At 43.7% G+C, this 22,030-nt stretch overlaps 1 protein-coding gene across 1 annotated transcript in view; it reads right to left on the minus strand.

Annotated features, from left to right (window-relative positions):
• Positions 1-218: 218 nt before the first annotated feature.
• The window catches only part of PSMD6 (proteasome 26S subunit, non-ATPase 6), a 37,599-nt gene continuing 15,787 nt past the window's right edge, over positions 219-22,030 (minus strand). The window contains exons 3-8 of the mRNA XM_073592176.1: positions 10,413-10,558; positions 9,986-10,205; positions 6,827-6,935; positions 4,697-4,865; positions 1,953-2,030; positions 219-506 (exon numbers count right to left, since the gene is read on the minus strand). Coding sequence (XP_073448277.1) covers positions 410-506; positions 1,953-2,030; positions 4,697-4,865; positions 6,827-6,935; positions 9,986-10,205; positions 10,413-10,558 — 819 coding nt within the window. The 3' untranslated portion in view covers positions 219-409. The remainder of the gene's footprint in view (positions 507-1,952; positions 2,031-4,696; positions 4,866-6,826; positions 6,936-9,985; positions 10,206-10,412; positions 10,559-22,030) is intronic.

Here is a 22,030-nt window from a genome sequence, read left to right on the forward strand (position 1 = left end):
GGATGTCCATTTTTTAGCTGTTGTGTTGCACTGGAAGAGATCATTAGCCCAGTGCATTTCTGGCACATCAGATTTTTTTTGCAGCAGCTTTATAAGGATAAAACACAGGGAAATCTTCATATATTGCAGAGATGTACTGCATATATTTCTTTGTCCTGACATGTACCATAAAAGACGCATTTGGCCGGAAAGTCAAGAATTGCACAAACCACACTGGATTTGATTTACATTTTTTTTTTATTTTTTCACGTTTTGTTTAGTTTTATACATCCTGGATTATTGACATAATGTAAAACTGTAAAAACCCTAAATACACATCTTCCATCATTCAGATAACTGAAGCAGCGAGAAATATATAGACAACACGAAGGTCTTGACCATTTGATCCATTCACGCCAGCTAAAAGTGTTCACATGTTAATTACACGGGACAGTTTCTGCACTCTGTTCAGTAATAAATCTCCTTTCTTTATGGTCTCCTGATACTGCCAGTTCTTGCTGTCCGGCCTGGAAAACATAATTATTACACACAAATAATTACACTGATTGTGTACAGGGAACCGCTGCATTCCAATTGACATCAATATGACTGCCTGATGCAGGGAAACACCTGTGAAGGTAAACATGGCCCTCGCACAGGACATGCATTGATAGCCTGTGAACAAGGCCTAAGGTAACCCATTAACAGATATACCTTTTAGCTCTATTCACTTTGTATATAGCAACTACAAAATTAGATGAAGAGTTTTGGTAAATGTTCTGTAGTGCAGATGAGTGTTACACATAGGCTAACTTATTGGTGCTCCCAAGGTAACAAAGGAACAGTCCTACAGAAGCCCTAAAAGTCGAAATGATACCATTCTCTGTAGGGTTGTCCCGATACAGATACTGAGCATTTGCCCGAGTATTTGTACTCGGGCAAATGCTCCCGATGCTTGATCTGACGCTTGGGCACTCAGGGTTGATTGGTGCGATGGTGGGGGGAGTTACAAGCACTGATCCCCCTGTATAATTTCAATATAGCAGCTGACAGAGGCTTTGCTTCCTCTCCACCCCCCCCCCCCCAACTTTTAGCTGCTATATTGAAAGCTATGAAGGGGGATCGGTGCTTATTGTAACTCCCCCACCACTGCGCCGATCACCCATGACTGTCCCTGCAGCCTCCTCCACCAGTCATCCTCTGTGCTCCTCCTCCGATATTTCAAGGTGGAGAGAAGAGGAAAGACAGCAAATCTGTCATCGACTCCTTCCTTTTCCGAATGAACAGTGTCAGTGATCACTAATTGTCCATTCATAACTGAGCATAGTAAACTGTGTTTATGATGCTTCAGTTTGTGAATGGAGGACAGCCTCTGTCTCCTGTCCAGTCATCTCCAGTGCAGCTGAGGCTACAGAGAAGGACTGGGGAATATGTGTCCTCAGTCCCTCTCCCTGTCTCAAAGGGGAGATGTCACATGACCAAAGCCCCCCAAACAAAGCTGATAAAAACAAAAAACAACACAAAGACACCATCCACTCCTCTCTCCCCCTAACCCCCCCCCCCCCCCAACTCCTCCACAAAAAAAAAAATGATTGTAAAAAAAGAATTAAAAGAAATAAATTGAATTCTAAAAAAAAATTAAATTGTAAAAAAAAATTAAAAATAAAAACACGAATGACAGTCCACGCGTCAGTGCTGCATATTAGTGCCACGGTCACATGACAAAAAAAAAAAAAAGTTTTGGTAATCGGCATCGGCGAGTACTTGGAAAAAAGTATTGGTACTGGAATTAAAAAGGTGGTATCGGGACAACACTGATTCTCTACAAGCGTAAAGGACCTCATTTATCAAAGGTTCCACTTTCAGTGATTTCTATACACCATGTCACCCAGATTTAAACAATTAAAGAAAGAACCTGATTGGTTGTGAAAAACAGAAGTTGTATGAATGAAGCTTAGTGTACTCCAGATTACCTGTTAGTTTCTACAATCCCATTCACTTTATCTATCTTGCAGTGCAGTCTACCAGCAGCAATAAACCTGGAGAGCTCCCTGCAAGGAAACAAAAGGAAACATTAATTAAGCAGTAAAGGTGAACACATCCTGTTACCCAAGAAGTGGCCTTCCTACCCCTGTAGTGGTACTCACACACACTCTGGGCATTAAAGCTGCCTACTTAATATTAGGATTAGAGCTGCACGATTCTGGCTAAAAAGAGAATCACAATTTTTATTTTGCTTAGAATAAAGATCACGATTCTCTGATTAGGCTAACTTTACTGTTAAAAAAAAAAAAAAAACAAACAAACAATTTAATTCATTAAAGTGCATTTTCTCCCAAAAAAAATTGCATTTGAAAGCCCGCTGCGCAAATACAGCGTGACATAAAATATTGCAACAACCGCCATTTTATTCTCTAGGATCTCTGAGAGAGAGATATAGATTATAGAATATATATATATATATATATATATATATATATATATATATATATATATATATATATATATTGTTGGGGGTTTTAAGTAATTTTCTAGCAAAAAATACTGATTTTAACTTGTAAGCAGAAAAAGCTTTAGTCTTTAAAGAGGAACTGCAGTCTGCTCACATAATTTGTAATAAAAAACATCTTTGTCATTCTGAAGCTTCCCTCCAACCACTTTGCATATTATTTTATATATACTGCGATTCTGTACTTGCCAAATATGCTGCAGAAATCTCCCTCCACTGAGTCTGTCCATTTTAACTGTGGACAGCTGAAGCTGCTGCCTGTTCACTTCCTGAATTTACACAGACACACAGAGGCACACCTCCAGCTTTGCAGCTCTCATTTACCTTAAAATGAACACATACTATATGGCTAAAAAGTATATACCCTCCCCTTTATAAACGGAGTTCAGGAATTTCCTGTGAAAGGCACTGCACAGCATAAAAAAACCTGCTGGGTTGAACAGAAAAAAAAAAACGAATAGTGTGTACCAGGTGTAAGACAGGCCCTTTTCTGTTCCAGCATGACTGTACCCGTGTGTACAAAGCCAGCAAAAAAACACGCACAACGCGTTTGGAGAACTTGATTGGCATGCACAGAGCCACAAGCTCAACCCTACTGAACACATTTGGGATGATATTGAAAGCCAGGTATTCCTGTCCAACACCAGTTAATTGACCTCACAAATGCTATTTTGGCTGAATGGGCACAAATTCCTATAGAGACACTCCAGTGTGGGAAGTCTTACCAGAAAACTGGAGGCTCTTAAGCAGGACATAGATTAAGTGATTTTCTTTCCTGCAAGCGCTCAAGGAAATCGCTCAATTCCCCCATCAAACACAGGTAGTGTTGATGGAGGAATGCCTCCCGCAAAGCTATAGTGTTCTCCGAGTGGGAATGTGGACAAGGTAAACCGTCCCTGCCGGGAGAATACACAGATTACTACTAGCAGCTATATAATCAAAATATGTTCAGCAATAATCACGTTAAAAATCCAACATGCTGGTTGTACCCAATCGATGGATCAAATTGGGTACATTTCAGCCTGCCCATAGATGGATTGAATCTCGGCCAGTCTATTGAACCAGTCGAGATTTGATACCTCTATGGCCGGCTTCATAGCCAGCTCTACCTACATTAATGTCCATGGCTTTCAACTGGACACATTCATACAAACATTCATGCAAAAAATCTCAGTACATTTAATAACTTGACAAATGACATTTCGAAAGTACTTTCCTGAGCAAATATCACATACACGGTTACAAATTCTTTCATTCAAGAAATATTTCCCACCTTGCTCCTTCGAATTTTCTCATCTCTGTGGTCAAAACGAACATGGATTTGACTACTACTGATTAGAAAACTGAAGGAATGCTCTTAAGGAGTAACAATGTTTGAGGGGAAAAAAAAAAAAAAACCACACACAACACACAATCCCTGGGATTTGTTAAGTTTTACAAGCACAAGGAAAAGCAAATCACTCCCCTAAAAAACATCCAAATACATAAAGTCCTTAGGAAATGAGAAATAGGATGATGTCAATCTGTGACGAAACACGTTGGGCAGGACTAGTGATGTGTAATGCCATCACACTGGACGCCACGGCCATTTTGTTGGCGCTTTCTTCCTTTGCATCTGTGAGCCCAATAGCATTATAATAAAAGTGTTCACATTGATTACTACGCTATGGAGATTTATTTATACTCGTGTGAGGTATATTTCTGCATGCCCTGAAGTAATGTTCGCTTATGACGTATAGATGTTGTGCGAGCTCTGGTGGATTCCTATGGCATTTAATGTACTGTGGAGAGTTCTGGTGGTGTGTCAGCTACAGTTAAAGGAGTAGTCCAATTACATCCAAGACCTGTTAGTGTGGGGTCATCTAGAAAAAAAAAGCAGTTGACCACTCTATATTGTGAGGGTCAACACTGTCCAGTAAGCAGATTCACTTACACACTGTGGTGCTGTGTAGGATTTTCTTCTATGCACTGGAGTTGGGACTCTCCTCTGAACTTGGATTACTTCCCAAGGACCTTTAATGTATTATTTGGATGTTTAGTTTTTGTGATTAAGCGCTGCATTCCAATATACTATTTTGAGTTTGTGATTTTGCTAGCTGTTTCAAATATTAAAATGTGTGTGTTGTGTGTGTCCAAGTGTGGATAGTGTATCGTTTCAAATCCCTATCCTAAACCCATCATGCAAGACAGCAAAAGCAAGGAACTCACTGATCTATGAATTCTACTCCAACCCCAAAGGCTTCTGCCATGTAACTGAGCGTGAGCGACCGATAAGACTCCAAAAGCTGACTGTAGGCCTGGATCCTCATCTCTCTCACATAGTACCGGTAATGAGGGGCAAAGAGCCAGTCCTTCTTCAGTTCCTGTTCCACAGCAGCTGCATCATGGGAAAACACAACTTTATTATTATACAGAACATTACATTTATACACAGGACAATGGTTTCAATAAGGAAAGGAAGATATTGATTTTATACACAGACATTATAAATTATTTGAGATCTCCTTTTTGAAGGATCTTTAAAGTGATATTAAACCCAAAACCAAGAATGTAATGTACGTGAAAAAAAATTAAATGCACTCGGTGTATGTGAAACAATTCAAATAAATGATGATGTAACAGCAGCACTCACAACATTGTACACCATGTGTTGGCAATATTTATACCTTACTTAACTGATTAACGATACATAAAATAAGTAATTAAACCTTTGTCTATATAAGAAAAAAAACGAACGATAACGGTGCAGAAAGATAAACATTTATTTATACAGAAAAGAAACGTTAGAATAATTAGAAATAACCAAATCTCTTTAGTGATGTTACAGGTACAGTGTTGCTTAGGCTGCAAAGATAATTTAGGCCAAACTCAGACATGGTTACAATGGGCATACACAAGCTATCAATATTTTAAGTCAAATCCTAGGATAGAAAAGGTTAGGGAAAAAGTAAGGAGAGATAATGGAATATTTAACACAGACATCCTGTCGTCTCGATGGTCTGAAGTCAAAACAGAGAGAACAGCCAGCTCTCCCCCTTATTTTATATTCATTCTCCACCAAACAACAGATGCAACACGTTCATTGGTTCAGCATTTCATGAAATTCTGATTGGCTACCTCTGAAGCGTCCCAAATGTTCATGCTCAGGTTTTAAGGTTATGGTGCCTCCAAGTCTATGACTTAATGAACAACCCCTTTGATCCCCAGCCCAAACAGTTCTGACATTTGCATGTCAACTGCCCCTGGTGAGATGGAGCCTCGACGTCTGCAAAGTCTATTTGTAAAACAATAGGAATTCAATTAACACCTGGTCAATAGTTCCCACGAGACAGGGGAACAAGTATTTTTAAATGGAAAGCTGGGCCCTTATTTTATCATGATATCACAAAATTAGAGAAAGAGATTATAATATATATATATATATATATATATATATATATATATATATATATATATATATATATATATATATATATATATATATATATATATATATATATATATATATATATATATAATCTTCTTGTAAAAACATATATATACACACACACATACATATATATCTCCAATAGGGCATGGCAATTTAACTAGAGTCCTTGCAATGGTTCCCTTGGAGCTCGATATAAATATGGATTTCAAAATCTTCACCACAACAGCAATATCAAAAGATAAAAGGAAAAAGTGTTGTGCTGTCTACTTGAAAAATTAAACAATAAATTGTGACAACAAAGTCCTTATGTTATAGTGCACACACACAAATACATACAAACAAATAATCTGTAAGGGCTAGTTTACACTTGCTTCAAAACATGGCTTCGGACAGGCTTTGTTAAAGCTCTCTGAACACCATTCAAAGCTCCTATCACTAAATAAAACGGTTAGCTTAAAGTCCTGTTTACACCTTGGTTTTGCATGCAGCTTCGATGAGGCTTCGATGGAGCTTCGAGCAAGCTTTGCTATGGACTTCTATGGAGGCTTTGAAGCACCACTAAAAGATACATGGGTTATAATTTTTGAAGCAAAGTTTAAAACAGGACTGTAAGCTAACCATTTTATTTATTGACACGGGCTTTGACTGGCGTTCAGAGAGCTTTAACAAAGCCTGTCCGAAACCTTGTTATGAAGCAAGTTTAAAATAGCCGATAATGTGTGGTGAAGCCAAAAGCAAGTGTAAATGAGCCCTTAAGGATATCTTAGTCACTGCTAAGGTATTAGCAGTGACTAAACTCCGCGATTCCTCACCATCCCAGCTAGTTCTAACTCGATAAAGTCAGCTGCCACTTTTCTGTTTTCAATATGTAGGTGCATAATAGAAAAATATCCTCTGGAAGTTCTTACCAAGTGACTGGAAGAAGACGGAATAGCGGCACTCATATAATGAGAAGAGATACTGCCTGACTGTGGGCAAACTGTGCAACACTTCAAGGATTTCTGCTCCTTTGATGACCTGAAATAAGAGCACAGATATAGTTACTTGTAAACATCACTGAGGTAGCATCAATGACATGGAAACTATGTTTATATTTTTTCCTACATCATAGAACCAAAGGCCCCTTTCACACTGGGGCGGAAGGTGCGTCGGCGGTAAAGCGACATTATTAGCGGGGCTTTACCGTCGTTTTAGCGGCGGTATTTGGCCGCTAGCGGGGCGGTTTTATCCCCACTAGCGGCCGAAAAAAGGGTTAAAACCGCCCCCGCAAAGCGCCGCTACATCGGCACTATGCCGGCGGTATAGCCGCACTGCCCCATTGATTTGGTGTATGCTTCTTCACCGCTCCAAAGATGCCATTTGCAGGAGTTATTTTTCCCTCCTGCCAGCGCACCGCTCCAGTGTGAAAGCCCTTGGGCTTTCACACTGGAGACACAGCAGCGGCAGTTTTAGGTCGGTTTGCAGGTGCTATTTTTAGCGCAATAGCGCCTGCAAACCGCCCCAGTGTGAAAGGGGCCAAACACAAAGAAAAGAAAATCAGACATTAGGGGCCTGTTCACACCAGGTGCGGTAAGACTGCATTGGGCTGCTATTCCAACACAGTCCCACTGCAAGACAAGGCAAAATGCCTCGTCTCCTACCTGGCCAGTTCACACCACTGCATTGTGGTGGTATGTAGGAGGAAGAAAAAAAAAAAAAAAAAGAAAAAGGGTACAGCATGTACTACTATTTTTCCATCCAGGAAGTACCTGTTTGCACATGCTCATTCACATAGGCAAGGTGTGTAAACACATTTTCATGTACATATTCTAACAATTATATGTGCATACATAATTGTATTTTTGCTATGATGATATGTAAATTACAATTTACAAGCTTTTCTATTTTTGTAGTGATCTTTGTGAGTTTTTTCATGCGTCCTGAAGAAGCAAATATGTAAAAAAAGGTTGACTCATTAAGCCTAGCTTGCACATTATGCGCTAAAGAATAAGCTGAATTCTGAATTTTATCTATGCCATATTTTATATCTGATATACTTACCATGGATTGCTTTTAACAATGCATGGTCTGATCATGCTTTTATGTGCTTTGGTTGTAAATAAAGTTTGATTTTTTTTTAAAAATCTTGTCCCATGCGTGCCTCTAAAGTCTGATCAGCCTTTTTGTTTTCTTGATTACAAGGATGTTGCACAGGAGTGGTCAATATACTAGTTGATACTACTTTTTTCAGTGCAACTTGACACGAATCACAACGTTGCACTGTGCTGTGGCCAATAAATGTAATTAAACGTTACTATGTGACATTTCAATAAAGCTCAATGAAGAAAAAAAAAATATTAAAAGAAAAAGCGTGCGATGTGCTGCAAATCCTACCGCACAGCACACTGTTGGTGTAAATCAGCCCTGAAGCTGAATTACCGTCAGTCTGCACAGTTGTATAGGCCCTCCTATTGCTTACTCCAATTTTACTGCACACTGTGAGCATGTTTATTAGAAGCTTCAGCAAGGTAATCTCTGACTGCGCAAACATCCACGGATAGCTGCAACCGCCAGCAACCTGTCAATGTGTATGAGCTCAGTGACTGCAGCCTGCCGCTCACAGGTGCCAAAAACAGCAGCAGGAATCAGAAGACTCCTGCTGCTGCTGCCATTTGCACTGTGGATGAACACCCGTATGAATGTAGCCCAACTCATCTCAAGAGGAAGCACACTGCTTATGTCGAGTCTGAGGGCTCTTAAGAGGTGCACTGAGGCAGGGTGCTGTGATGTTCTCAGAAAGTTATGTAAGGCATGCTGCAAGCCCCTCTGACCTGACATAATCTGCCTGCAATGCTGAGTGAAGCACAGAGACCCACTGATGACATCATTAGGTCTAAACTAAAAGTATGTAATGAAAATTAAAAATGTAATCAGCATAATGTTGAGGGAAGAGGGAACGTAAAATATAAGCAGAATAAACTTCAGCTTGAACTGTAATAGATAACAGGTCATTTTCTTTCCTAGATGTTCTAATTTCCCTGCTAAATCCACCATAAAATACCAAAGACTCTAATAACTGCTAAAATTCTGGTGTTAGACTGCTGAAGAACTCTACAAGAGCAGAAGCAGTCAAAATCCTGTGCTCTGCAGGGTTAAGGAGCTCCCCAATGTACAAAGATTTTACATAAACAGTGGTCCTGCAGTATAGAAATACTATTAGTTTGGATTCCTTCTGGGACAGGACTCAGGTCTGGGTAAGTGAACCTGTGATTTATAATCTACTTCCAGTAGAACCCAGGCAGCACCTCACAGAGTCACTGAAGTGTTTTTTCTAAAACTTGCTGTTCAACTACCCATCCTCTTACTGTAGAATCACAATCAAACATCAAGGCATGTTTGAAATTAACTGGTGTCTGAGATCTTCTTACTGGACATTTTTATGTCCGGCTTTCCTTATACAGGAATCAGCAAGGAGTCTGCAGTGGGTGTGTCTGGGAATAGCTCCCCTGCATCACAAGCAGGTGTTCACAGATAGCAAACAAGATTTGGTGCCTTACAGCAACCCGACTCAAAAAATGAAGTATTGAGCAGGTTAGCTGAGCTTCCTGTATACATCTCAATGCTTAAAGTGGAAGTTCACCCTAATACAAAAACTTTAAAATCTACTGGCACCAACAATCTAAGACTAACCTATTTAACCCCGTAAAGAAGAAATCGCTATACATACCTTTTCTGAAGCCTCTCTGGTCTCCAGTGGCGAAAGCTCTGCAGAAGAGACAGCCGACTGGGAAATGCCTGGGAAGTGATGTCACCCATAGACTTACTCTGGGGCTTCTGTTGTCGGCTGTGCCCTCTGCACCCGTCTCCACAGCGAAGCTGCAGCCGACAGCTCAGCGTGGGACCGGACCAGCTTCAGAAAAGGCATGTATAGCAATTTCTTCTTTACAGGGCTAGATAGGTTAGTCTTAGATCGTGGATGCAAGCAGATTAGATTTTAGTATTAGGGTGGACTTCTACTTTCATTTATAATTTTGAGCAGAGTCATAACACCATCAGGTGATTTATTCCAGCATCATTGTAGACCTTACCTTTTCTCTGAGATCAGGCCGGTCCAGTGCAATCATACTGACATAGACTGTATATGTAACAAACGTCTTGTAATCCATAAGCTCGTAGGATGTAAATGTGGACACTGTGTCCAGGAAGAGCTCTGCTGCTTGTTTGAAGTCACGTATGGCTACGCAGTACAGACCTTGATAAACCTTCAGGCGATTCCTGCGATCCCAGTCACCACCTTCCTCTATGAGGCTTCACATACACAATAGATAAAAAAATTACTTACTAAAAGACAATCACTATATACCACTTACAAGGGGGAAAAGATATAAGAGTTAGATGTTAAGAATATTGAAGGGGAGGAACAACTGGTGTGAGGCAAACACTGGGGGATTTCAATGAGAACATATTTTGAGTTCAGGTCTAGAAATATAAATTACCACCCAGGGCTGGGCCTACCTGCGAGCCTTCTCTGTGTTCCTTGTAATCAGGTCATTATCCATGTAAAACAAGCCAATTCTCAGCAGGTAGAACACAATATCTAAGCGATGGCCTAGAGCAACCGTCTTATCATAGGTCTTTCTGAATGCTGTGAGAGCCCCCTCCTGCAGAGAGAAGAAGAATCAGAGTCAACCTAAAATATGATAAGTCCATTAACCACTTGCCTACACAGGGCACTTTCACCCCTTCCTGCCCAGGCCAATTTTCAGATTTCAGTGCAGTCACACTTTGAATGACAATTGTGCAGTCATGCAACACTGTAACCATGTGAAATATTTTGATCATTTTCTTCACTCAAATAGAGCTTTCTTTTGGTGATATTTAATCACTGCTGGGTTTTTTTATTTTTTACAAAAGAAAAAAAAAAAAAGAAGAAGAAGTTTTATTTTTTTTGCCAGTAAATTTTGTAAATAAGTAATCTTTCTCCTTCTCTGATGTGCGCCTATGAGGCGGCACTGATAGGGGGCACTACAGATAGGCATTGATGGACAGCACTGATAACCAGCACTGACTGGCATCACTAATGGGCACTAATTGCTGGCACTGGTGGCGCTGTATTGTAATCAGGGCACTGATGATCAGTGCCCTTACATGTCTGGATGTCCCCTGCGAGGAGATGCCACTGATCGGCTCTCCTCGCCACACACTCTCAGTGTGAGGCAATGAGAGGTGATTACTGGCATCTCCGTGTTTACATGTGACCGGCTGTGATTGTACACAGGTGATCACATGGTTAAAGAGCCGCGGCTCTTTAGAGATCGGGGTCACGCGGTGTCCTAGCAACGCGACGCACCCGCCACCATGAGAGCGGTCATTCTGGGGCGACGTCATCAGGGAAACACCGTCCCTCCGTCATTTGACGGTGGGCAGGCAGCAAGCGGTTAAAGATTCAGGGAGGCAGGATGTAAAAGAAAAAGTTTTTGGTGGGACAAAAGGAATGTCACCAGAAAGCAATCAAAGGGAGGATCAACCACGATATATTTTAAACAAACTATAAAAGCTTTATTGATGAAATACAAATCACTGGTCAATTCAGCCAGGGCAGTACTAGTACCCCCTGAGTGGATGACGTTCCTACAATGTAGCCATTCATAGATCAATACACTGTAATAATAAACAACGTTGTCAAATTTAAAAGACGCTGCACATAAACCCCTGCAACTCCGAAAATGAAATCCCAACCCGGCAGGGATAGTGGACAATGGTGTTGCTATAAAATGTCCTGCACACTGTAGCTCCTTTCTCGTATTAAGGTGCTCTAATTCAATCAAAAAGTATTTCCAAATAAGGACTTATACATAACATATTCATGCAACCATATGATTAAGAAAGAGGTAAACAAACTTCCCTTTGCTCAATATAGGAAAGGCCATACAAAAAATAAATAGACTTATTCAAGCATTCCAAAAAAGGTCATCTGCGGCCATTGTTTAGTGAATTAATAATCAAAGCAGGTCCAGTCTTCCAAATGATTTGCAATAGACACAGCACACTAGGTCTGAAAGTCACTTGTTCAGATAATATGGAAGGCTAGGAAGACCAAATTCGGCTGTATGGAACATTTAGAAAACATGGCCATTCAATGGCGATTGCCCTGGTTATCCTTAATTAGCTGGCTATGAGTATACAACAGTTCCAGTATAGTCAATTGAGGCCGTCTTGGCTAATACAGTTGAAAATGTAAATCTGGTCTCTAAATATTCAGCTATACATCCATCACACTAATTCTAAGTATCCTCATTTAGATAGTATGGAAGGCTGTAGAGATCGTGATGACCTGTATGAAGCACAGACAGGCATAGACGCTTCATGGGGGAAATTATGTGCATCAGTGTCTATTACCGCTGCAAGTATTTACAGGTCGAGGAAAAATTGAAGGTAATGTTATCTCATGGTCATTTGGAAGACCGGACCTGCTATGATTATTAATTCACTAAACAATGGCCGCAGACGACCTTTTGTGGAATGCTTGAATAAGTCTATCTATATTTTTTATGACCTTTCCTATATTGAACAAAGGGAAGTTTGTTTACCTCTTTCTTGATCATATGGTGTGACGAAAATATAAGCGTAGGATAGTTTTGCCTTAACTAGATGTGGTGTGATCTGTAGTAGTGTAATTGTAGATGTAGTTTAATTCTGGGTTATTAGAAATATAGTATTCTATGTCAGTCATGCACATATGTTCTTTCATTAGCATTTGAAAAGGACAGAGATTTTGTCTAGGATCAATGTGACACCTAGATGCCAATAAAAGCTCCCATTAGAGTAAACATAGATTGCCAGCTTCCTGAGGCTCAAAGAAATCTGCTAGTCATCTTGGCCACACGGATCTGCAGGGGGCATTCACAAGGCTCCGGACAGTCTGTAAGCTTTGATTAATATCAAGAGATCTAAGGAACCATTTTTATCTCTCATAAAAGCTAAGATATTAACGGCAGAGAGATGAAAATAATTCCTTGTGATCGTACACCTGATGGGTTACGTTTACATGTGACTCTGTATGTTTAGCAGGTGTGGAATCCTGGAGAACCACACAAAACCGTTATATGGCGCCTGATTGCGGCAGGCAGGCAGTGATTGGTACTGTTGCGATCGGCATGATGCGCTGGTATCGGAAATCCTATCCATGACCCAGCAATCAGCGCCGTTCTGGGCCAATTTGACTCTGGTCATTTCAGAACACAAAACATTTGTGGGCTGAGACAGGAACACCCCCCCAGGGTTGATTGGCCAAGGGCTAAAGTCCAGCCCACATCCATATTTCAATAAATTGGGTAGCCTGAGATATGGACATTGTTCTTCCACGAAGCCAGTTCGAAACTGGGGAGTTCCCACCTGTTCCAGTATGCTTCTACTAACGGATAGATTTACTTGGTAAAGTTTATTTCTGTTTTTATCCCTTTTTATTTTCATAGCAAATTGCCAGTTGTGTGTCTTTCTGCATTTTTTTGTATCTTTTTTGGTAAATCCTTTTTCTTTGTATATCTTATATGCACTGCCCACTTTCGGGATATTAAATGATAAAATTAATAAGTGACTTCTGTGTACTAAGCTAGGACTCATATCTCTGGAGAGGTTGTTGTATTTTAGTGCCTAAGTACTCGGTTTAAGTTACGTATCAATCGGTATGCAATTGCACTGTGTGTTGGCAGATTGCATGCAGATTGTAAGCTAACAGATCTTCCAGACAGAGATCTGTGTGTGTGTGGTGGCTCAGCAGACCAGTCTGCGGACAAACTGTTGGGTGGTGGCAGGCTATCGTTTATTGTGTGTCTGGTGTGTGGGTGTGGGGACAGTGGGAAGAGTGATTAACACCGGGGTTCAAGCTTGCAGGATAGCTGGAGGAATCCTAGAAGTGTGTAGTAATTGCTAGACTGCTCCCCAACCCTTAGAGTGCACCAGATTGTATGTAAGATTTGTATCTGCCTGTGTGTGGTCAGCTAGCTGGATTGGAGTGGAGTCTCCCTCTAGTGGTGGCCAAAGGTAGTGCAGGCTGTGAAAGTACTACAGCCAGTCTTACATGCGCAGTATAAGTTCCCCCTTATTCCCTTAGTTCCTCATATACCCCGGTCACGGAACGCACGTCGCGGTTGGTTAGTAGCCGTTGGGGTGTGAATTCGTGACAGATTTGGCGGCAGCGAGCGGAATTTGCTTAGTACATTAGTACATGGTTTATTCATTTAACCTGTGTACTAAAGGTTGGAAGCTTGTTAGAAGCAACTGACCTACAGAAGCTCACTCAGTGCATAATTTTTGTTTTGTAGAAGACATACTTGGCTATTTGCTCCCCACCCCCTCTTGTTTTTTCTTTTCTATCTTTTATTTGGGCAAAAAACTTGGAGATGGTAACCCACGAGATGATATGCTGGTACAAGAGGCAATCCGAAGAGACCGCGATTGACCTCTGTGAGCTAAGAGGCATCAGTACAGTCGGCAAGACGAGGACCCAGCTTTTATGTGCGTTGATAGAGGATGACCATGAACAGTTCACCATGGCATCTAAACCCAGAGACTGTGCCATTCCAGATGACTGTGTGAGACAGCATGATTCTGTTCTCAAACCCTCTCAGCGGAAGAAATCACTACAGCAGATGAAGCAAAGAGGGAGAGAGCACAAACTGAACAGTACCCAAATCCAGCATGGAAATGCAACATCACCTCCATCTGCATCAAGAACTACAAGAGCCAGACCTACATCTGTGGAAACCTTGAAGTGTTTTGTCTGTAACCAAGGTGGACATTACTCGAGCCTTTGTCCAAAGTGGAGGAGGCCTAGCCCACCAGCAAGTGTGAAAAGTGCACCCCCTACTGTGTTGCTTGTTGGGGAAAATGTAGGAGACCGAGCGGATAACCTGCAGCCAGTGACCGCAAGTAACAGCGTTACAGTCGGACTCCGAGGTATAGGATCAGAGGATGTCCTAGCTCTTCCAGGATTGAGGTGCTGTGAGGATGTGATCCCAGGGGAAGCCATGTTTGTCACCGGAGGTGGAGGAGCCATCTCTGCCGTGCCTATGGCTTGTGTTTCGTTGAACCTGGACTCTGAAAGCCAAATGAAAGAAGTGGGCAGAGCAGATCCCACGTATGTAGGAGGCCATGTGGATAGCCTGCAGCTGGTTACCGCAGGTAACAGTGTTACAGTTGAACTCCAAGCTATGGGATCAGAGGATGTCCTAGCTCTTCCAGGATTGAGGAGCTGTGAGGATGTGATCCCAGGGGAAGCCATGGTTGTCACAGGAGGTGGAGGAGCCATCCCTGTCATGCTTATGGCTTGTGTTTCGTTGAACCAGGAATCTGAAAGCCAAGTGAAAGAAGTGGGCAGAGCAGATCCCACAAATGTAGGAGGCCGTGCGGATACCCTGCAGCTGGTTACCGCAGGTAATAATGTTTCAGTCGGGATCCGAGATACGGGATCCATGGATGTCCTAGCTCTTTCAGGATCGAGGAGCCATGAGGATGTGGTCCCAAAGAAAGCCACAGTTATCACAGGGGTTGGAGGAGTCATCCCTGTGTTACCAACAGCTTGTGTTGCTTTGCTCAGAGGATCAAAAAGCAAAGTGAGAGAAGTAGGCATAGCAGATGCCAGTAATGTACTATCGGGTACTGACCGGGTGCAGTTGGTAGCCTGCTATGAGCCAAATTCATCCCCCATGAAACCTGCATCTCCACCTGAAGCCCCGGATTCACGTAAAGTACTGTTGGGTGACTCAGTGCACGTTGGGAACTCTGGGGAGGGTCAGGGGACTAGTGACTGTGTGCCAGGTCCAGGCCCTAATGGGTTTCTGGAGCCAAGGCCCAGAGAGGAAACTAAAGTCAGAATGAACTCTGAAATTGATAATGTTTTGTGTGATGTAAAAAGTCATGATCTGTGCTGTGCAGACATTCCCTCTGCTGCAGTGGTGACTCCCGGGGCCCACCGGGCTGCCCCGAACTGGTCATTGCCCACTGCTACAGAGGGACTGTCTGTGAAAGGACCCAATCCAACTGGGTCGGACCCTTGTGAACTTGGTCAAGCAGGCCTGAGGTCCCCTCACACTGTTGTCTCCCTGGCGTCTGTGGCAGATCACTCTGAGTCCCCTGAGGCTGTTAAAAATGACATCAGCCTGGAGGAGTACAGAGGTCTGGCTGACGGACTGCCAGTTGGGGATGGCGGGATGAGGGTGTACGAGGAACAGGACTGTGACTCTGTAACCACTTGTAAAGAAAAGGAATGTTTTGAAGTACCTGCTGAAAAGGCCAATTGTGTTTCAGTAGATCCTGGTACGGACAAGCAAGGTGTGCTTGTAACCTTATGTGAGGAAAAGTCTTCTGTAGTCTGCTCCTCTGCCATCACAGCTACCAGTACTTCCATTGGGGATTCTGGGCTGTGCATCACAGAGGAAAGATCACAGGGTGAGGGGGCAAATCTGATCCAATCTGACTCTACTCCCTTGGCAGTTGCAGCTGACAGCACTGAGTTCTTAGGGGATGATACATTTGTTGCCAGCCCAGAAGAACTCAGGTGTTGTGCCAACAGATGCTCTGCTGAGGATGGAGTAGGAGTATGGGATGTGGGTCAAAGGACAACCCCCGGTGGAATTCAGTCTTCTGTGATCTTCTCCTCTGTCACCATAGTTGCGAGTACTGCTATTGCGGATTCATTGCTGTGTGTCACTGAGGGAATATTACAGGGTGACAGGGCAAATTTGGCCCCATCAGGGCCTACCATCTCAGCAGCTGCAGCTGACAACACCGGGTACTTTCTGGCTGATAAGTCTGATGTTAGCCCAGAGGAACTGAGGTGTTGTGCTGGCAGGCCTTCTGCTGAGGAGGACAGAGTAGGAGAGTATGACACGGGTCAGAGCATGACCCCTGGCAGAATAAAGTCTTTTGTGGCTTTATCCTCTGTACCCACAGCTATGAGTATCATGATTGAGGATTCGTTGCTGTGCATAACAGGGGAAGAACCACAGAATTATGGGGGAAAACTGACCCCATCTGAATCTGCTCTTTCAGAGGCTGCAGCTGATGGCACTGCGTTCCTACAGGCTGATATGTTTGGTGTCAGCGTAGAGGAATTCAGGGGTTGTGCTGGCAGGCCTTCTGTTGAGGCAGAACAAGAAAAAGTGTGGGAGACAGGCCAAAGAGTGGAGGCCCTGGTACTCAGGTCATGGAACCAGGCCCAGATCACCCAGGGATGGCCTTATGCCAGGCTCAAACATCTGGGTGTGGTAGCTCATAGAGTACCACCAGATGGCCAGAGCCAATGGCTGAGAATGCTGACAACACACAATGACAAATTTGCCTGTACCCTTTCAGTAGGTAGTCAGTGGCCAGTGGATGAAGTGGATCCGCAGGGCAATCTACTGGCCAATCCTGATCCAGACCCGTTAGGATCAGTCAGAGAGGGGTGTGGTCGCCCTCTCCTATCTGCAAAGGGACAGGCTGAAATGTCGGTGGTGCCAAGCTTCAGTTGGGGGAACCTTCACCCCCCATCTTAGGGAATCTTCCATGCAGACGCGTTAGCTGACCCGTTTAGGCTCAGCTGTGCGTCATCTGGAAGGGGGAGATGTGACGAAAATATAAGCGTAGGATAGTTTTGCCTTAACTAGATGTGGTGTGATCTGTAGTAGTGTAATTGTAGATGTAGTTTAATTCTGGGTTATTAGAAATATAGTATTCTATGTCAGTCATGCACATATGTTCTTTCATTAGCATTTGAAAAGGACAGAGATTTTGTCTAGGATCAATGTGACACCTAGATGCCAATAAAAGCTCCCATTAGAGTAAACATAGATTGCCAGCTTCCTGAGGCTCAAAGAAATCTGCTAGTCATCTTGGCCACACGGATCTGCAGGGGGCATTCACAAGGCTCCGGACAGTCTGTAAGCTTTGATTAATATCAAGAGATCTAAGGAACCATTTTTATCTCTCATAAAAGCTAAGATATTAACGGCAGAGAGATGAAAATAATTCCTTGTGATCGTACACCTGATGGGTTACGTTTACATGTGACTCTGTATGTTTAGCAGGTGTGGAATCCTGGAGAACCACACAAAACCGTTATATGGCGCCTGATTGCGGCAGGCAGGCAGTGATTGGTACTGTTGCGATCGGCATGATGCGCTGGTATCGGAAATCCTATCCATGACCCAGCAATCAGCGCCGTTCTGGGCCAATTTGACTCTGGTCATTTCAGAACACAAAACATTTGTGGGCTGAGACAGGAACACCCCCCCAGGGTTGATTGGCCAAGGGCTAAAGTCCAGCCCGCATCCATATTTCAATAAATTGGGTAGCCTGAGACATGGACATTGTTCTTCCACGAAGCCAGTTCGAAACTGGGGAGTTCCCACCTGTTCCAGTATGCTTCTACTAACGGATAGATTTACTTGGTAAAGTTTATTTCTGTTTTTATCCCTTTTTATTTTCATAGCAAATTGCCAGTTGTGTGTCTTTCTGCATTTTTTTGTATCTTTTTTGGTAAATCCTTTTTCTTTGTATATCTTATATGCACTGCCCACTTTCGGGATATTAAATGATAAAATTAATAAGTGACTTCTGTGTACTAAGCTAGGACTCATATCTCTGGAGAGGTTGTTGTATTTTAGTGCCTAAGTACTCGGTTTAAGTTACGTATCAATCGGTATGCAATTGCACTGTGTGTTGGCAGATTGCATGCAGATTGTAAGCTAACAGATCTTCCAGACAGAGATCTGTGTGTGTGTGGTGGCTCAGCAGACCAGTCTGCGGACAAACTGTTGGGTGGTGGCAGGCTATCGTTTATTGTGTGTCTGGTGTGTGGGTGTGGGGACAGTGGGAAGAGTGATTAACACCGGGGTTCAAGCTTGCAGGATAGCTGGAGGAATCCTAGAAGTGTGTAGTAATTGCTAGACTGCTCCCCAACCCTTAGAGTGCACCAGATTGTATGTAAGATTTGTATCTGCCTGTGTGTGGTCAGCTAGCTGGATTGGAGTGGAGTCTCCCTCTAGTGGTGGCCAAAGGTAGTGCAGGCTGTGAAAGTACTACAGCCAGTCTTACATGCGCAGTATAAGTTCCCCCTTATTCCCTTAGTTCCTCATATACCCCGGTCACGGAACGCACGTCGCGGTTGGTTAGTAGCCGTTGGGGTGTGAATTCGTGACAGATTTGGCGGCAGCGAGCGGAATTTGCTTAGTACATTAGTACATGGTTTATTCATTTAACCTGTGTACTAAAGGTTGGAAGCTTGTTAGAAGCAACTGACCTACAGAAGCTCACTCAGTGCATAATTTTTGTTTTGTAGAAGACATACTTGGCTATTTGCTCCCCACCCCCTCTTGTTTTTTCTTTTCTATCTTTTATTTGGGCAAAAAACTTGGAGATGGTAACCCACGAGATGATATGCTGGTACAAGAGGCAATCCGAAGAGACCGCGATTGACCTCTGTGAGCTAAGAGGCATCAGTACAGTCGGCAAGACGAGGACCCAGCTTTTATGTGCGTTGATAGAGGATGACCATGAACAGTTCACCATGGCATCTAAACCCAGAGACTGTGCCATTCCAGATGACTGTGTGAGACAGCATGATTCTGTTCTCAAACCCTCTCAGCGGAAGAAATCACTACAGCAGATGAAGCAAAGAGGGAGAGAGCACAAACTGAACAGTACCCAAATCCAGCATGGAAATGCAACATCACCTCCATCTGCATCAAGAACTACAAGAGCCAGACCTACATCTGTGGAAACCTTGAAGTGTTTTGTCTGTAACCAAGGTGGACATTACTCGAGCCTTTGTCCAAAGTGGAGGAGGCCTAGCCCACCAGCAAGTGTGAAAAGTGCACCCCCTACTGTGTTGCTTGTTGGGGAAAATGTAGGAGACCGAGCGGATAACCTGCAGCCAGTGACCGCAAGTAACAGCGTTACAGTCGGACTCCGAGGTATAGGATCAGAGGATGTCCTAGCTCTTCCAGGATTGAGGTGCTGTGAGGATGTGATCCCAGGGGAAGCCATGTTTGTCACCGGAGGTGGAGGAGCCATCTCTGCCGTGCCTATGGCTTGTGTTTCGTTGAACCTGGACTCTGAAAGCCAAATGAAAGAAGTGGGCAGAGCAGATCCCACGTATGTAGGAGGCCATGTGGATAGCCTGCAGCTGGTTACCGCAGGTAACAGTGTTACAGTTGAACTCCAAGCTATGGGATCAGAGGATGTCCTAGCTCTTCCAGGATTGAGGAGCTGTGAGGATGTGATCCCAGGGGAAGCCATGGTTGTCACAGGAGGTGGAGGAGCCATCCCTGTCATGCTTATGGCTTGTGTTTCGTTGAACCAGGAATCTGAAAGCCAAGTGAAAGAAGTGGGCAGAGCAGATCCCACAAATGTAGGAGGCCGTGCGGATACCCTGCAGCTGGTTACCGCAGGTAATAATGTTTCAGTCGGGATCCGAGATACGGGATCCATGGATGTCCTAGCTCTTTCAGGATCGAGGAGCCATGAGGATGTGGTCCCAAAGAAAGCCACAGTTATCACAGGGGTTGGAGGAGTCATCCCTGTGTTACCAACAGCTTGTGTTGCTTTGCTCAGAGGATCAAAAAGCAAAGTGAGAGAAGTAGGCATAGCAGATGCCAGTAATGTACTATCGGGTACTGACCGGGTGCAGTTGGTAGCCTGCTATGAGCCAAATTCATCCCCCATGAAACCTGCATCTCCACCTGAAGCCCCGGATTCACGTAAAGTACTGTTGGGTGACTCAGTGCACGTTGGGAACTCTGGGGAGGGTCAGGGGACTAGTGACTGTGTGCCAGGTCCAGGCCCTAATGGGTTTCTGGAGCCAAGGCCCAGAGAGGAAACTAAAGTCAGAATGAACTCTGAAATTGATAATGTTTTGTGTGATGTAAAAAGTCATGATCTGTGCTGTGCAGACATTCCCTCTGCTGCAGTGGTGACTCCCGGGGCCCACCGGGCTGCCCCGAACTGGTCATTGCCCACTGCTACAGAGGGACTGTCTGTGAAAGGACCCAATCCAACTGGGTCGGACCCTTGTGAACTTGGTCAAGCAGGCCTGAGGTCCCCTCACACTGTTGTCTCCCTGGCGTCTGTGGCAGATCACTCTGAGTCCCCTGAGGCTGTTAAAAATGACATCAGCCTGGAGGAGTACAGAGGTCTGGCTGACGGACTGCCAGTTGGGGATGGCGGGATGAGGGTGTACGAGGAACAGGACTGTGACTCTGTAACCACTTGTAAAGAAAAGGAATGTTTTGAAGTACCTGCTGAAAAGGCCAATTGTGTTTCAGTAGATCCTGGTACGGACAAGCAAGGTGTGCTTGTAACCTTATGTGAGGAAAAGTCTTCTGTAGTCTGCTCCTCTGCCATCACAGCTACCAGTACTTCCATTGGGGATTCTGGGCTGTGCATCACAGAGGAAAGATCACAGGGTGAGGGGGCAAATCTGATCCAATCTGACTCTACTCCCTTGGCAGTTGCAGCTGACAGCACTGAGTTCTTAGGGGATGATACATTTGTTGCCAGCCCAGAAGAACTCAGGTGTTGTGCCAACAGATGCTCTGCTGAGGATGGAGTAGGAGTATGGGATGTGGGTCAAAGGACAACCCCCGGTGGAATTCAGTCTTCTGTGATCTTCTCCTCTGTCACCATAGTTGCGAGTACTGCTATTGCGGATTCATTGCTGTGTGTCACTGAGGGAATATTACAGGGTGACAGGGCAAATTTGGCCCCATCAGGGCCTACCATCTCAGCAGCTGCAGCTGACAACACCGGGTACTTTCTGGCTGATAAGTCTGATGTTAGCCCAGAGGAACTGAGGTGTTGTGCTGGCAGGCCTTCTGCTGAGGAGGACAGAGTAGGAGAGTATGACACGGGTCAGAGCATGACCCCTGGCAGAATAAAGTCTTTTGTGGCTTTATCCTCTGTACCCACAGCTATGAGTATCATGATTGAGGATTCGTTGCTGTGCATAACAGGGGAAGAACCACAGAATTATGGGGGAAAACTGACCCCATCTGAATCTGCTCTTTCAGAGGCTGCAGCTGATGGCACTGCGTTCCTACAGGCTGATATGTTTGGTGTCAGCGTAGAGGAATTCAGGGGTTGTGCTGGCAGGC

This window comes from Aquarana catesbeiana, linkage group LG07 (assembly GCF_042186555.1).
Source record: "Aquarana catesbeiana isolate 2022-GZ linkage group LG07, ASM4218655v1, whole genome shotgun sequence".
Lineage (NCBI taxonomy): Eukaryota > Metazoa > Chordata > Amphibia > Anura > Ranidae > Aquarana > Aquarana catesbeiana.